The 16324-nt window shown below is 40.5% G+C and overlaps 3 protein-coding genes across 6 annotated transcripts; 2 read left to right on the forward strand and 1 right to left on the reverse strand.

Moving 5' to 3' along the window:
- Positions 1–6332, forward strand: rsrc2 (arginine/serine-rich coiled-coil 2). 3 transcript variants are annotated; one of them, XM_053419811.1, is made up of 10 exons: positions 1–192; positions 1715–1856; positions 2271–2311; positions 3524–3687; positions 3843–3974; positions 4085–4201; positions 4889–4974; positions 5064–5317; positions 5404–5493; positions 5610–6332. In XM_053419811.1, exons 1-10 carry the CDS (start codon positions 187–189, stop codon positions 5793–5795), a joined length of 1218 nt encoding a protein of 405 aa, XP_053275786.1. In that variant the 5' UTR covers positions 1–186; the 3' UTR covers positions 5796–6332. The 3 variants fall into 3 exon arrangements, with proteins under 3 accessions (XP_053275786.1, XP_053275787.1, XP_053275789.1); XM_053419812.1 differs by having other exon boundaries at positions 5067–5317; XM_053419814.1 differs by lacking the exon at positions 1–192 and having other exon boundaries at positions 1761–1856; positions 2647–3687.
- si:ch211-110p13.9 (uncharacterized protein LOC562347 homolog) lies at positions 6081–8826 on the reverse strand. 2 transcript variants are annotated; one of them, XM_053419816.1, is made up of 5 exons: positions 8492–8826; positions 7774–7903; positions 7545–7678; positions 7378–7466; positions 6081–7266 (listed from the first exon to the last, which is right to left on the reverse strand). In XM_053419816.1, exons 1-5 carry the CDS (start codon positions 8609–8611, stop codon positions 6711–6713), a joined length of 1029 nt encoding a protein of 342 aa, XP_053275791.1. In that variant the 5' UTR covers positions 8612–8826; the 3' UTR covers positions 6081–6710. The 2 variants fall into 2 exon arrangements, with proteins under 2 accessions (XP_053275791.1, XP_053275790.1); XM_053419815.1 differs by having other exon boundaries at positions 6081–7466; positions 8492–8818.
- A 394-nt stretch (positions 8827–9220) lies between these two features.
- zcchc8 (zinc finger, CCHC domain containing 8) lies at positions 9221–14744 on the forward strand. The gene is made up of 14 exons (XM_053419810.1): positions 9221–9471; positions 9626–9668; positions 9753–9827; positions 10285–10387; positions 10492–10569; positions 10660–10763; positions 11000–11065; positions 11165–11225; positions 11320–11456; positions 11579–11715; positions 11840–11955; positions 12178–12264; positions 12951–13071; positions 13370–14744. The coding sequence occupies exons 1-14, from the start codon at positions 9234–9236 to the stop codon at positions 14398–14400; spliced, it is 2397 nt and encodes a 798-aa protein (XP_053275785.1). The 5' UTR covers positions 9221–9233; the 3' UTR covers positions 14401–14744.
- Positions 14745–16324: the final 1580 nt, after the last annotated feature.

Raw genomic sequence — 16324 nt, forward strand, 5'->3', positions numbered from 1 at the left:
CTCAACAGCTGTTTGTGTTGCCCCTGAGTCTCGCGGACTCGAGAGCCTAAACCTGGCAACCCAAGGTCAAATGAGCTGAGCCGCATATCGCTGTTAACTGGTAGCTGCTAGCTGTGGATACCTCTCCGAGTCCGTGTGCACGGTCAACCGAACAGCGGCGTTACATACACGGCGTGTTTCGGAATCATGTCGGTGAGTACCATCACATGAACACAAACCACACACGTGTGCATGTGATCACATCCGAGTAGCGCTGCTGTCAGTTTATATCGATGTAAAAAAAAATACATTGTCACTTAAAGATGGCGGTTAGCATCACTTAGCTTAGCAGCCGAGCCAGGGCTGAATTGTTCTGTGTTGGAAGTATGAATGGTGGACGAAGAAGAAGACGACGTAGCTTATCTGGGTAGCTCGTTTGCCCACAGTGCATGTATGTTGTTCGACAGCATCATTAATAGTCGTGTCTTTATTTCTGTTTTTAAGTCATGATACTTAATCCACCGTAAATCGCATTTCGATGTAGCGCAGCAAAGAGGAACAAGTAGCAAACACTTCACATTGTGAAGACCCTCCATTGTATCATAACCACTCATGCACGTTAACTAAATAGTTGTAACACTTGGTTTAAGTCAATGTTCGGTTGTTTTAACAAGAATTCAATGAGTTCAAATGATTTTCATTAAGCGAACTGATCGTCACTAGGCCCAGCGTCAGACAACAAAAACTGTCCCCATATAGAATTCATAAATAAAATATCATTGGTTGCATTTGTGCCTATAAAAAACAATATCGAATGACTGATGACTTGTTTCGCATATGACCCTGCGCCGATAATATGTGGGACTGAAATAATAAGAGGTATGAAAAAAAACTCCAGAATACGTAAATTTTCCCCACTTTCAAATTTTCTGCAAATTTTGCTAAGAATTAGAGCATGTTAAAGCCACTGTCTGTCTGTGCCTGTCAGTGCTCAGGCCCTAATGATTACTCTTCATACATTACTGCAACCCATCCTTTTAAAAAACCATTTAAATTTAATTGTTTTTTAATTTCAGTTTGCTGATGAGTGGCCTCAATGGCCCGAGGGGTGTGTTGATATAAATGCATTGGTGTATTTGAATGACACTAAAAGAGGGATAATTTAAATCAAAAAGAGTAGTACTGCATTTGTAAAGTTGATAAGAATTGCATCGCGTGGACAAGGTCAAACAGTCCCCTCAAATTCAATCAGCTGCACCAAGATAATTTCCCCAAATTGCCTGATCTTTCTTAAATCAAGATCCATGAATTATTCCCTGGAAAAACACCATGTTGCAATGTTAAAGAAAGTGAATAATAATTATAATACAAATATATTGGATCCGCACCCTGATCCAGATCAGCACTAAAATACAACCCAGCAAACCACCGGACGAGGTAAAAAAAAACATTACTTTTTTGGCAGAGGCAATGAACAAATTTTGTAAATAAACTATTTAGTTCTGAAATGGAATCAGATGCAGAGTAATCAACTTATTTCAGTACTAGGGATTAATAATTGTTCTGATTTAATTTGTGATCTTAAAATGCATCTTTACATATTCGTTCGTCATGATTCAACAGCAGAATAAAAACTGCTGACGTCCACGCTGCATTAGGAAGGGTATATATATCACTGAGCATATTGCATTACACTGATTTGCTGACCATGGTTTTTCTCATTCATTTGTTGTAGACAAGTGATGACTCTGTCGACATGATCAGAGCAGGCTCTCCAGTTCACCACAGAAAAAAACACAGCATGGAGCCGTCCAGATCTCCCAGAAGCTCCAAACACCGCCATTCGCGGACAAGGTCAAGATCCAGGGACCGAAAACGTTAGTATTCAGTAAAAGTATCTGGACAACACTGAAAATGGCCCCATGGTGGCATTTCTTACTAGTATACGCCTTTTGTGGAGTGTAGCATTGAAAGATGATGAACCCTCTGATTTGGCCTAAAAAATGAGAGCACACCAATATTTGGGAGGTGACTGTGGTTGTTTTATTACCATGCAGCATGTTTCAGTATGATCACTGCAATTACTTGGACAAATCTCTTATATTCTTTAGAATAAAGTGCACAGTTAGTTAGTGCACAGGTTTGAAACTATTCCCAAATCTAGTCAACTTGTTGCTTCCAATACTCCACATTAAGTCTGTATTGCATTGTTTGACTAAATGCACTCTTCCTCATCCTGCTTGTAAATATACGTGTATAGTTGTCAACAGTCGGTTTTCTGCCTTTTTTAGGTGTCAGAAAACACAGACGGAGTCGCAGCAGGAGCAAAGAGGTAAATGATAAGTCAATATCTATGATTAGAAACACATTTCATGTGAATTTGAAGGCCTTAAGTTTTAGCCTTATTTAGTTTTAGGTCAAGGTGAGTATGTTTTTATTATGGTGGATATGTAAAAATAACCAAAATTTAGAACAAAATAAATAGTTGGAGATGGTCTTTTTTTTACCCTCCTTATGAAGACATATCTCAAAGGAAGCTTTCATCCTTGGATATGTGTCATTATTTGTAACCATATCAAAGAAAGAGTAGATTTTTTTTCTTTTTAGTTTTTGTGACATCCTGTGTTTAGATCACATGATAACATTTCTACAATAAATCATACTCAGCGTGCTAATGCACGAAGAGACTGAACAGAAGACCCTGCTGACATAGCAAAATAATATGTCTACTACTGGGACAGGTAACTATCTGCCATTCAAACTCCTATTTGTTCTCACTATTTGGAATTAACTCTTGAATCTAGGGATGGGCATAACTAATCAAATGATTCTTTTAATGAAACCAGATGGTATATCTTTTTAACCGCAGCCAATATGAAAAATTCAGTCTTGTAAAAACTAATTCGTTTTCTAAGGAGAACAGTAACTGATATTTATCTCATGGGAACATGGTCTAAATTATGTTCACGTGAGATCAACAGTGAGGCGGCCTTTGAGGTTAGTAGAATAAATTTGGAAAACAAATATATTTTTTAAATGCAGATTTTTATTTGAGGAAGTTTACCAATGTGTTTCATGCTAATTTATTATTGTGTGATTTGGATGACGTTAAGTAGAGAAGCTGTAAAAAGTAAGTTGGATGCCCATCCCTAATCCGACTTTACAGTAGGTTCAAGTTCAAAGTATTTAGGCCATATTGAATTGTTAACCTGGTTCAACTGACAAACTACTGTGAAGTCTTCCCTCAGAATCAGATCTTAAGGGTTGCATGCTCACTTTTGAAACAAGCGAAGTTCCAAACATGATGGTTAGATTAATTCTCTTAAATTATGTTAAAGTCAAATTTGTCTGTATCACTGAAATGTCCACATTAGTAATCATGTTCCGAGAAATACTATATTTTTGACTTTTATATGTTAAGAAAATGGATTTGAATTCATAAGTTGTTTTTTCCAGCACTTCAACATTTTTACCTTCTGCTGTAGCCATGGTACTAACTCTTTTTGTTGCATTTTCTGAAAGAGACAACTTCTTCTTAAAACAGGCACGAAAGAGAGACTCCGAGAAGCTGTCAAAATCACAACGAAAAACCGATGAGCAGCAAGAACAAGAGAGACTGTCTTCAGACAATGGAGAGGAGCGATCCAGACGCAAAGACAGGAAGCCCTCCAAAGGCCGGAGCTTGTCCAGGTCACACTCACGAGAGAGGTTAGTGTGGTCAGTCAGTAAGTCTTTTGGCCTGTTAAATTAAAGAGAAAAACTTATCGTGGGTCTGGCAGCATTTAATGGATAACATAATTGTAGCACTTTAAATCCTTTCCCTAAATGATTTAATTCATGTTGCTGAATCTTTTCACTTTCAGGCGACATCACAGTAGAAGTAGGGACAAACGGCGTTCGCGGTCACGCAGCCGGGACAGGAAGAAGAAGGCCCGCTCTCGCTCAGGTTCACGGACCAAACACCGTCATCACAGTAGAAGTCGCAGTAAGAGCAGGTGGGCTCTATTTACATTAGGAGCACGTGTTTGAACTTTTGTCCCCCGTGTTGACCATTCAACGTGACATGAACATAATGCTCATTGAATTATTTGGGTTGTTCCAACAGGGAGCGGAAGAAAAGGACTGAAAAAGTGCGCAGAAAGAGCAGAAGCAGGTCTGTTAACCCACCTGTCTTGCGGGGCAGAGACACAGCTATGGATGCACAAGAGGCCCTGGCCAGAAGGTAAGGCAACAGCTTACAGGACATTTACAATATAGATGACTGGTCATTCTGAACTGGGTGCTGCTGATGGTGGTTCCTGTTGCAACTCACTAATTGTGGCTGCAAAGCTTCTTTCTGTAGTTTGATTATGCCTTGACCTTTTGAATAAATCTGTGGCCAAGCAGAGATTAGGTAGAATTAATGGAGCCAAAAAAAACGTAAAGCCCATTGTCATCAGCGACAATCGAGGCATTCATTTGTCGAGTCACTCAAATTAGTTTCTGACCACTGGTTCTGGCTGTATTCAGACTTGTCATCTATGATGCACATGCAAGAGAGCATAGTTGTTCATAAAAGGAAATTACTTTGGTAGGAAAACAAGAAGAAGAAAAAGACACAGACCATGTACTTTCATCATCCACAATTTGTCTCTGGCCGGGGAACTCTGCCCTGGGGACTGTTGCTCCTCTCTCTCCCCTCACTTCAATTAAATTCTTAACTGTACCTTGTTGAATAAAAACATCTTATTTAAATGTGATGTGGCTGTCAGTGGCTGATGGCTATAACATGTTTAAGTATGATTATTTTTGTTTGTTTATAAAGTAGGTCCAGACATATCACTTTAAAATGTAATGCACCTAGCCAATTAGTATCATAATCATTTGTAAACAAGATGTGTAACATTCTTTTCATTCTTTTCCTTTCCAGGCTGGAGCGAGCCAAGAAACTAATGGAGCAAAAGGAGAAGGAAATATTTGAGAAGCAGCAGCAGGAACCAAAGGACATCACTGCAGGTGAGAAATGCATGTTGTGTTGAAAAACCTTGAAATTTTGAATTAAGTCCGCATCAGGTATTAATTGCCTCCATGTGTTTTGTTTCCAGTAGCTGCGCCTATCGCAGCAGCTGCTGTTACTGCTTCAAACCCTGCCATCAATGTGGCGGCTCTCCTGGCCTCTGGGACGCAGGTCACACCTCAGATTGCCATGGCGGCACAGATGGCAGCCCTACAAGCAAGAACTCTGGCAGAGACCGGTATTGCTGTGCCGAGCTACTACAATCCATCTGCTGTAAATCCTATGAAGTTTGCAGAGCAGGAGAAAAAGAGGAAGAAGCTATGGCAGGGAAAGAAGGAAGGGGTAAGACTTGGTCTTGCCATCAATTATCCACCAGTGGAATGGTACAAGTTTATACTCTAGAAACTGATATATTTAAAATTTTTAAGGACAAGAACCAGACGACTGAACTGTGGGAGAAGCTAAACTTTGGAAACAAGGACCAAAACGTAAAGTTTCGCAAACTAATGGGTATTAAAGTAAGTATCTAATAGTCACTTTACTTAATCTCAGTGTGTCAGTGAAATCCTCAGATATAAATGTCAGCATTCCAACCTGTTGCGTCTGAGTTAAATATAAATTTCCGTCTCTACAGGGAGAGGACGAAGCTGAAGTTGCCAAACCACTCAATGAGGAAGGCTTGAAGACTCTCCAAAAACAGGAGGAGATGTTCCGGAACCTAGACGTTCAATATGAAATGGCCCGGTCTCAGACACACACCCAGAGGGGAATGGGCCTCGGCTTCACGTCCTCATTCTCACGTGGAATGGATTCCATCTAGTGCCAAACCTGGACTGTCAGTGTCACTCATCTGGTCATGTAGGACTACCAATTCATCGCTAGCTTTAAAGCTTGCATGGATGTTGCTCTGAATCTGTAATTTATTTATGGACAAACATCTCCTGTATTGGAACCTTATTATAATGTAAATAGCCAGACACTGAGTTTGTCTCAGTGATGATTCATCTGTACATCTTCTGTAAAGGAAGCATCATTCTGACTTGCTGATGCTGGTTAGAATTAGATTTTTGTTTTGAATGATGCGTTAGATTTTTTTTTAACCGAAATATATTGATGTGTGATTGTTTGAACAAAAACTGATTATAATGTGGTTCAAGTGAAAACTATTTCCATCCATTTAGATAAATGCTTCTGAGGCCAGTGTCGTTAACAGAATGGTTTCATTTCTACTGACTGGGAAAAAATAAGCTGTGGGCTGTGGTACGCATTTGTATCAAGAAAGCTGATGGAGGAAGGTCCAAGAAGAGTAATCACAATTTCAGATATTCTTGAAATAAATTAGTTTTGTGTTGAGTAAGGTTTTTCCGACCTCACCTCATTCATTTATTTATTGCCTGTGATATGTATATGGGTCATCACGTTTTTTGTTAAAATGAAGTTGGTTCTTTTGCGAGGGCTTGGCCTTAAGGATAAAACTAAGGATAAAACATTGGAATCAAATTGGTGTTGAATTAAGTATTTGAAATAATACACAATTTGTAGAATGACATAATACCAAAATAAAGTTTTTATTTAAAGTCAAATAATCCTACTTGGTACCGAACCAAAGTGAAATGGTATTTGCCACATAAAAGAGACTCTTGTAAATTTCAAATACAAAATCTACATTTATTAGAGCACTGGAACTTGAGTTGAATCGTAAATGCTTCTGTTGACGCCCACATGGAATTCATCTTTATTTACATATAAGACTGGAGTACAGCACGTGAGCCACACCAGTGATCAGGTTGTGGTTGGCAAACTCCAGGATAAGGAGCAGGATTGGATATTCACTGTGCCTCTTCTCCAGAGTGGACTCCTCACTCAACCCCATCCAGTGAAGCAGCAGCGTCTGCATGGCCTCTGGGAATAGTTCTGTGGCTAGTTCCTCAGCAGGGGGCAAGTCACTTATTCGCTCAATATGCTGAACTTTAAAGCCCTCCACTTTCTGACTGATGCTACTGTTGGCTGCATGAAACTGCTGGCCCAGCCACCGTCCCACACAGCTCAGCAGGGAACTTGAGTATACAGAGCCCCAGTTTTTAGCCTTTAGCAGGGCCAATACCGTTTCGGTCACATCCTTTTCCTCTAGCTTCCCATTTACGAGCCGATCAATGTTCTCCAAAAGTAGCAAAACAGTCTCCAGATGTTCTGTGTGGCTGTGAGTCTCGGAGGAGAGTTTGTCATCCAAGCTGTGCAATCTTTGCTTCACTGTGGCAACCACTTGTCTTTGCTCAGGTTGCAAGCTCTTCCTGGGAAAAGAGCAATAATCATGATCTGCTGATCTGTCACTGACTAATGCGTCCAGTTCCCTGCCAACCTTGCAATGCTGAGGTGTTGCTGCCTCATTTCGTGACTCACACCTGCTGCTTGGTGTTGCAAAGTCGAGCAGGTTACTGAGGCTGTAACTCATTTTCAGAGGGCTGTCATTTATTTGCGATTTCCAAACGTCCTACAGAGGAAAGGACAAAGTAAATAAACAAACCATGTACACCACGCAGACACATGCGTAATGTGAACAGTACTGCACCTGGAAGTTCTCAAGCACAGCAAGCTGCTCTTGCTTACTGTACATCTCAAAGGCTACACGAAAAAGACCTTGAATACTGTAGAACCAGAGGCAGTTACTTGCAGCAGGGACCTTCAACCCGTGAAACCTGAATGCTGCAACAAGCCAGGATGGAAGTCAAAAGCGTTAGGTGTGAGAGGCAGTGTATGTGTGTGCACTGGTGTAGGTCACATGGATAAATGTAATTTACCTGAGGAAAAGTGTATTTTGGTGGCCAGTCCTTTCTTGGCGAACTTGGCGTGGTATCTGGGATGGTTCTCTGTGCGGACGTCAGTGCTGGAGAAGACATCAGCTCCTAAATACAGAGGAATCACTGGAGCCTGAAACACACATGTGAAATATGAGGCCACTTCCTTATGAACTATTCCATTAACAAGCAACTCTTATCAAAGGGATAGTTCACCCAAAAATTAACTACAGCGAATCTAGGAGTTTCAGGGGTAAACAGCGTTGCAGCAAAATCCAATACAAATCCATAAGGCCTATGTAGGATCACAGGACATTTGGGCTAATGCACAGTGTAAATGACGCAGTTCGAGTCAAATCTGAATGTATGGGTATGAAGGCATTTTATGGAGGTCACGATGTACATCAATTACACCTCAAGTGTTTTGTGGACTCAAAATCTTCACCCACATCCTCCATCGACATAGTGGTGAGTAGATGAGTAAATCTGCTCTTTTGACATATCCCTTTAAGTTCGTGTTTGTGTGAATCACATTCATACGAAACAGAAAACATGTTTTCAATATTCAATAGACAAAATACAATTTCAAACCATCTGTTTTTGTTTTCGTTGGAGTTATGAAGATGGTGGCCCATATAGCGCCCTCTAGCGGGGCGTGATTATAAAAACACAGGCAGTTGCTATAAGAACAATAAGAGCCTGCAGTGTGTAGTTGTCTCACCTTGTGGGGACTCTCTGTCAGCCTGAACGATGTCCCACCCACCAGGTGAATAAAGCGGATTCTCCTCGAGCCTCCGTCCCACTGCGGCAGCGTTAGGTGGATGGATGAGCTGCTGGACATTGTTGGAAGCCAACGATGCTTCACACCGACTCTCAGCTCGGCCCTGCTCCCCAGAGACACTGGGTATTTGCTATGAACACTGTCAAAGTGCTTAAGTTAGGCGACTGCTACAAACACAGCTGCATCAACCGAAGAAACATGGAGCGGGATCATATTGACCCCTCAGCGTTGTCTTACAGACCAAATAGTAGCACACGAAGGAAGATTAGACATTCAAAACTTTTGCTTTAGTAAAACTACCGCCAACACACTGCAAAACTGTGAAAGTGTAGTCACAATTTTGTTATTAAAGTGATCAAAAGTTAAGAAACAGAAAGATGTCTGCTGTGACTGATGCTGCTATAACATGTGTATTGGTACTGATACTTTAGGTCATTGCGAAATTTTAGTTGTTTGAGATGAAGCATATTTTGTCTGTGTGGTCTTCTTCTGGAGAACATGTGGTGGAAATATGCATGTCTTTAATTTTTTTGAAGTTTGTGGAGATCTTTTGAAGCAGGCTGTATCCGCTTGTAGGCGTCATGTAACCTGGAAGACATGACTATGGGTAAAACATCCCAACAGATTCTTTGTCAAATAACGTTCACGTCTCCTCCACACGTGACACTGTAAGGACCAATGAATGCTCAGAGTCGACGCTATGACCTATGAACTCCGGTCCTTCAGTAGTGGAGCTGGGGGAAAAATGGCGGACGTAGATTTTGGGGACAGTGAACTCTTTCAGCAGCTTGATGACTCCTCACCAGTGGTACCGACACATATTCGCTTCACAGATGACGGGGATGAGACGGAGGACACGAGCCGGCTCCGGGGCAGACTGGAGGAGAGTGAAGACTCCATCAAGAGACTCACCGAGGAGAATATCCTTCTGTCTGATCCGCGCTATGTGTGCTAGCTCTGTGGATTTAGCGCTAGCGGGGCTCTGCTAGCACAGTTAGCCGTTAGCCGTTGTGTGGGACCGAAACATATGGTTTCCTTTTCTTCTTTGTCTCTTTTCCTTAACTCACTTTGCACATACAGTTTTAAGGAGGAAGCTGAATGTCCTCTCACGGCCGAGGTAACGTGCTGACACTTTGTTAATCGTACAACAGGGTAAAGCCATTCACTCGCCTCTAATGCTAATTCCCCTCTGATTCCACAGCGGCATCACGATTGAAGATGTCAACACCGACGGGCCCCTTATTCAAATCCTTTATGCGAACAACGGTATTTCAAAGTGAGCAATGTTTCAGTGTTATTAATCTACGGTGGCCCTGAAGTGCTAATCACGAGAACAAAACGATATCAAATCCTTCATTTATTTTCCTTTGTTTCTTGTCATTTGTGTTTCTTATTTGCCATTTTTCTTATCATTGTTTGTGATTTGCACGTAAAGGCTACCGTAAGAACTTGATTTATTTGTTTGCATGGTGAACCTAAACCATGTCTTTCTAATTTCTGAATAAAGTTTTAAAGAAATCTTTAAATTACGTTATTCACAGCGATTTAAGTTTTATTTTTATTCAATGATTGTTTTACATATTCTTATGATGACTAATACGACTAAATGGCCTCTTATTTAGTCCCTTCCTGAACTGTGTTTGTGTCCCTCGCTGCTTATCCATTACTGAAACAATAAATCACAGTTATCATGATAAATCTAAAACCACAACAATTTATTATCTGTCATTTAGGCTGTGTCGTCAAGAGATTGAAGATTGCGTCTGTAATGTGATACTGAAGCACCAGAGACCAGGACATGAAAAGAAACAATCCCCTGTTTATGTCAAACCTCAGGTATTTACCCAGAATCTGATATACAGTTTTTTACTGTTCTTATTATCCACAAGGTTATATATATGTAGAGGAAATGGGAAATAATTGTTATTTCCGTTGTAAAGAGTTCAGCTATTGCTATGGATGAAGATCCACCAACGTCATCCTCCAGCAATGTAAAAACAACAACGGAAGCTTTTAAAGTGAGTATGTATTGGTATTTTTCTAAAGGGTATCTCAGTGTTTTGAGTAATGCAACATATATATAAACAGATTTTTTGTTTCTGTCGTAGGTGGTTGGAAGTGTGTTATATTTCGCTTCTTTCAGCGTTGATAAACTTGGGCAGCCTCTGGTCAATGAAAGCCCCCAGATGACAGATGGATGGGACATTCCTACGTATCTTTAAGATGGTGCCGTGTCAAACAATCACTCCCTGTATTTGTTCTCAGGTGATTTCAACAAGGGAGAGGAATATTGTAGTTTGGGAAAGGTGTCATCATCCTCCTCATTATTATTATTATTAATTTAAATGTTATTTTAAAATGTAGTGCTGCTGAGTATAAGTTGACAATATAATTTGATATTTCATAAGTAGGGGAAAATGTAATATAATTTCCTGAATTATTGCATAGCTATCACCAGGTTTTCAACCAAGTTGTCGGAACAGATGGACAGGACATCGAAATGAAAGACAAAAGGTATGACTGGGATTAATAATAAAAGCTTAATTTAGATCTGGTGTTTATGACTTGCTTTGTCAGTGTATAATGAGCCATTCACTGATCTTTTCATTCTAGAAACAAATCCATGTGTTTCAACTGTGGTTGCAGCGCTCATCAGCTGAGAGATTGTCCCAAGGTGAGAGTGACAGGTCATTAGTTTGGCATTAACCCAAGTTAAACTCAAGAGTCATAACTTGATAAACCACATTTAAATATTGTCACCCCCACAGCCTAAAGACATGGCTGCAATCAATGAGAGAAGAAAAGAGTTCAATCAAAACAGCAACCAGTCCATGCAGAGTAACCAGCGCTACCACGCTGATGAAGTGGAGGAGCGCTTTGCGAAATACAAGCCTGGTGTCATGAGGCAGGACTTTCACTTTGCACTGAACAGAAATGAGTTTAATTGAATCAGATGTAGTTTCTGTTGGAACAAGTAAAAGTAAATCTAGATTATTTAATGTTTTTCACCGTGTTGTTCACTTACAGCGAGGAGCTGTTGGCAGCACTGGGAATTGATGGCAACACCCTTCCTCCTCTGATTTATCGCATGAGGCAGCTCGGCTACCCTCCAGGCTGGCTCAAAGAGGCAGAGATGGAAAACTCTGGCTTGGCGCTTTACGATGGTAATGGGGCGCTGTAAATCAATCTGACAACTGTGTGTCATATCATTAAACTCCTGCAAATCATTTGGGTGGTGTTAACGTATCAGAAATATAGTCTCATCTATGATGTTTTCCTCTTTTGTAGCTTCAAATAATGGCAATACAACAGAGAATAGTAAGCCAGAAAACAACTCTTATGATGTTTCCAAACTGAAAGATTTCCCCGGCTTCAATGTCCCTGCACCAGACAACATTAAAGACGTAAGTCCGACACCACGTTTCATTTCTCAAAGCTTTGGGGAATGTATACTGTTTTTATGTCTCATCTCTTTTTTGTTCACTTTTAAGAGTGCAATACAAATGCAGATTATTGTTATTATCATTAATCATATAAATATATCAAATATATTTACAGTATATTTTAAGTTTCAATAATACTTCCTTTTAGTTATGTATTTCTTCCTCTTTTTTTCTGACCTCTAGGAATTCATGCAGTATGGTTCAATTCCACTGCAGAGCCACCATTTGAAGCCAAACTATGCAGCGTACCTGTCCAACAACTTTCCTATGGTAAGTATCTAAATCTCTCCGTGGTTGGGTGTTTCCTCCTGGCTTCCTGTATCAACAACTTCCTATTTGAAAATTTGGCCAATTTAACCGAACTTTCTGGAACTTGCATGTCAACACTTGACAAACACCTCGGATCTTGTTAGTCAGACCTACACTTATTCACCCCTGTAGTTACAATGACAGACTATAGAAACTCATGTTTTATAAGGACTGTAGGCCTATTATATGTACATAATATATATTTCAGTCATTTCTGTCTCTTTCAGACATGAATTCTGCTCTTGGTGCATTGTTAGAAAACATTGAAATAATCCATACAAAGTCAACAATTTTGCTCACTATATTGATATTACTCAAAATAACATACTGTATAGTAAATTAAAGAATACAATATTATTGTATCAGCTTGGAGGGTAAAAATGAAATGACACTTTATATGTGTGTGATGGGTGGACTCAGTGTGCCACTCTGTTTTACATAAAGGTCTTTCCGCACTCAGTGAAGGTCCATTCACAATAATCCCACTCAGGCACCCAATCATACTAATGTGAATGCTCAGTCTTGTCTGTCATTGTAGCCTCAATCTTTCTTGCATTGGCCCATTATCAGATTAGTGTGTGATGACTGTATTTTGGGCAGAGTCGATAAATAATCTCATTCCAAGTGTCGTTCTTCGTTTCTTGCAGCCTGGTGCCACCTGCAACAAGAGGCGCCATGAATCCGATTCATCTCCACTGCAGAGGAAGAGGAACCGGCCAAGTCCTGATCAGAACTCCAGCAGAAGCTCAGATATGGATATTGAATCAGGTAACGGCATATTAGTGTCTAAAATGTCCAGAAAACAAAATAAAGAAATTAACAGTAATATCTCATTTTCTTGAGCTTTATTCCAAAATCCAGTGACCTTCACTTTTTATAGTTTGCTCCACAAAATACTGTATTGGTTTCCATTTAGTTGTTCCTTCACATAACTGTTGCAACAAGCAAATATTATGTTTTAAGTTATATCTTAAATACAGATATACACAGAAATACTTCAATTCCGCGGCATCTTTGTCTGTAGATATTTTAAACTTGTAGTGACTTAATAAATCTCTTCTTTCAGATCCAGGAACACCTTATAACAGTCGCAGAGGTGACTTCCAGTTCCAACCACCGCTGCCCCCTGGATCTCCTTGTTTCAGTTCACCACCTCCTTTACCCATGAACACTCCTCCAGCTACACCCACTCCCCCTCCCCTCCCAAGAGGTACGCCTCCTCCTACTCCCAACAACGGTTCTCCAGCTCTGCGAGGGCAGAATTGGGTCGTAGTTGATGATACTGTGGACGGGACAGATGATGAGTTGACACTGGAGGAACTGGAGGAACAACAGAGGCTGATTTGGGCAGCTCTAGAAAATGCTGACACTGCCACAAATAGTGACTGTGACACACCTACTATGGGAACACCTATTCCCAGTTCACCGAGCGTGTCCACGCCTGTGCATGTAGACACAGAAACAGAGGAAGCTGAAGAAGCAATGGACACGGGGAGACCTGTAGAAACTGGGCAAAGTAGTACAAATCCAAGGGAACCAGAAAATCAAGAACTTTGCCCTCAGAGCCCTCATCCAGTCAAAGCTGAAGAAGACAGCCCTCAGAGCCCTCGTCCAGTCAAATCCCAGGACGACAGCCCTCAGAGTCCTGGTCCAGTCAAATCCCAGGACGACAGCCCTCAGAGTCCTGGTCCAGTCAAATCCCAGGACGACAGCCCTCAGAGTCCTGGTCCAGTCAAATCCCAGGACGACAGCCCTCAGAGTCCTGGTCCAGTCAAATCCCAAGACGACGATCCTCAGAGCCCCGAACCACTCAAAGTCCAAGATGAAAGCCATCAGAGTCCTGGTCCTGTAAAATCCCAGGATAACAACCCGCAAAGCCCCGATCCAGATTTCTCTAACAGGGGTGCTGACGATGACTCTTCTCTTAAGCATTCTGAGAAGATAACAGCTGTTCCTCACCGCAGCAAGTTTGCTGCTGGCATTGTTCCATTTGAAGATACACCAGAATTCACTGAAGTTGCTGAAGCCACAGGGACATACCTTAAAATCAGGGACTTGCTTAAAGGTTCCCCTCGAAGTTTGGCAAAGAAAAACTAAAAATGCACTGTTGATTTGTACACATGGATATATGACTATTTTTAACCCAAAAGCCTATCAAGCATGTCTTTTTTTAGCAGTTTATTGTTTTGTACCAAGTTGATTTAAAAATTCATCTGTAAACATAAATGTGGGAAGGGCAGTGGCAGATGATGCAACAGCAGATATTTGTAGATTTTGACTTATTAGTCCCTGATTTTTTAAAGTAGTGAAAGTGTAACTGAAGCTGTTATTGTAAAATTTGTAAAATGGAAATATCATGATCTGTATTAATTTTCATATATTGTTTAAAAGGCTTTTTCTATTTTCGTCCTACTTGAATTGCTTTAAAATCTTCAAGTAAACCTGCTTGTGTCAGTGCCTTTTTATTTTGCTGTATTTTGGTGTCAGTGAACAAGTCGACCCTGTTGCTATAAGCAGTTCTCTCCCTTGTTTTTTTAGCATTGCACAGCATACACATGAAACATCATGTAACTGAAAATCTGCCCTAAAACAATTTTAATTTAGTTCCCCATGAGGTTAAAAAGTTTCATCTTATCTGTGTCTTTATTATAAAATTCATCACATTGCGGAAGTTACCTTCTTGACACTATCAACGCCATGAATTGTTCAATTATAGATTCAAATAAACTCATGAAAAGTGCAATGTTTAGTGTTTAAAGATGAGATCTCCCCTACATAGTGAATGTGAATCTGTTAGACCAGTCAAATTACTGGTTTATACAGTGGATGCTGACACTCCTAGGCATTGTAGAATATGTGCACTCTAGATTTGTAAATGACTTATACACACATGATGCACACTGAATCACAGCCGCCCCCTACACACACCTACATACATATTTATGCAAATATAGACGCCTGCAAGTAGATATAATGCACTGTATGTCAGGGTGTGCTGAACTGTGACAATCGCAGAGACTGCTATATATCAGTTATTTAACCTGTTACAAAGTCATGTGAAATGATTATCAATACTCCCGGGCCTTTGGTTCAAAAGTCTTTATTTTGTTCAAATTCTTACCAAAATTTACAGAAAATTTGAAAGTGGGGAAAATGTACGTATTCTAAAGGAATTTTCAATGGGCGTTGCAAAATGGCTGAACGGTGCCCCCAAGACCCCTGGAACGCGTTCACATTGACCGATCAATGCAAAGGTGACGTCTCTCTCTCTCTCTCTTACTCTCTCTCTCTCTCTCTCTCTCAGAATTGGGACATTTCCTAAAACCATGTTAACATTGAGGTACGCGAAGGTTCATCTATTCTACGCCAAAGGAGATGATGTTGTCATAACTCCACTGTGCATTGTCCTATCACCACCAAACTTCTGTCTCATAATCAGAGTCCAAGCCTGAACAGCTCTATGTGTCAATATTTCCTAAGGGACATAGTGCCACCTAGTGATAAGTGTGGAAATTAAGTTGTTGTAAAATGTTCCAATTAACATAAAAATTGCTCACACTACATCGGAGCCCCTACAGCTCTATTAGTCTAGTGTAATAATACTGATGGCGCCACCTACTGGCAACAGGAAATAACTTTGTTTTACAACTATCATTCAATTTACATTAAATTTTCAGTGTGATGTGCAATTGATAGCTTTGACCGTAATGAGCAATAAGCAGGCAAGAAACAACATCACGTGACCGACGCAGGAAGTAAAGCGTTTATCCTTGCCGCAGTGCGCAAAACGCACGAAACGCTGTGCTCGGGCCTGTTCAGTGCTGCTTTGCAGTCCTAGAAAGTGTAGTTTTAGTTTTCATTATGATTACATATCTTTGTTGTTTAGTGTAGTAATAAAACTGTCCCTGTTGCACTGTGAGATTTAATTCAACTGATTAAACGGTAATTTATACAACTACTTGAGCAACAGCCGGAAACCCGGTTACAGCCGGAAACCCGATCTTGTTGAGCTAACTTGAGC

Source organism: Pleuronectes platessa, chromosome 4 (assembly GCF_947347685.1).
Source record: "Pleuronectes platessa chromosome 4, fPlePla1.1, whole genome shotgun sequence".
Classification (NCBI taxonomy): domain Eukaryota; kingdom Metazoa; phylum Chordata; class Actinopteri; order Pleuronectiformes; family Pleuronectidae; genus Pleuronectes; species Pleuronectes platessa.

What these genes read in the sequence shown, in the direction of transcription:
- si:ch211-110p13.9 (XM_053419815.1), bottom strand. Translation starts at nt 8,611, where the DNA reads ATGTCCAGCAGCTCATCCATCCACCTAACGCTGCCGCAGTGGGACGGA. An exon ending in TGACAGAGAGTCCCCACAAG is followed by an intron (nt 7,904 to 8,491) that starts GTGAGACAACTA and finishes TGTGTGTTTCAG; the next exon opens with GCTCCAGTGATTCCTCTGTA. An exon ending in CTGTGCTTGAGAACTTCCAG is followed by an intron (nt 7,467 to 7,544) that starts GTGCAGTACTGT and finishes TTTCCTCTGTAG; the next exon opens with GACGTTTGGAAATCGCAAAT.
- rsrc2 (XM_053419811.1), top strand. An exon ending in AAGATCCAGGGACCGAAAAC is followed by an intron (nt 1,857 to 2,270) that starts GTTAGTATTCAG and finishes TGCCTTTTTTAG; the next exon opens with GTGTCAGAAAACACAGACGG. An exon ending in GGCAGGGAAAGAAGGAAGGG is followed by an intron (nt 5,318 to 5,403) that starts GTAAGACTTGGT and finishes AAAATTTTTAAG; the next exon opens with GACAAGAACCAGACGACTGA.
- zcchc8 (XM_053419810.1), top strand. Translation starts at nt 9,234, where the DNA reads ATGCTCAGAGTCGACGCTATGACCTATGAACTCCGGTCCTTCAGTAGT. An exon ending in AGCTGAGAGATTGTCCCAAG is followed by an intron (nt 11,226 to 11,319) that starts GTGAGAGTGACA and finishes TCACCCCCACAG; the next exon opens with CCTAAAGACATGGCTGCAAT. An exon ending in TGTCCAACAACTTTCCTATG is followed by an intron (nt 12,265 to 12,950) that starts GTAAGTATCTAA and finishes CGTTTCTTGCAG; the next exon opens with CCTGGTGCCACCTGCAACAA.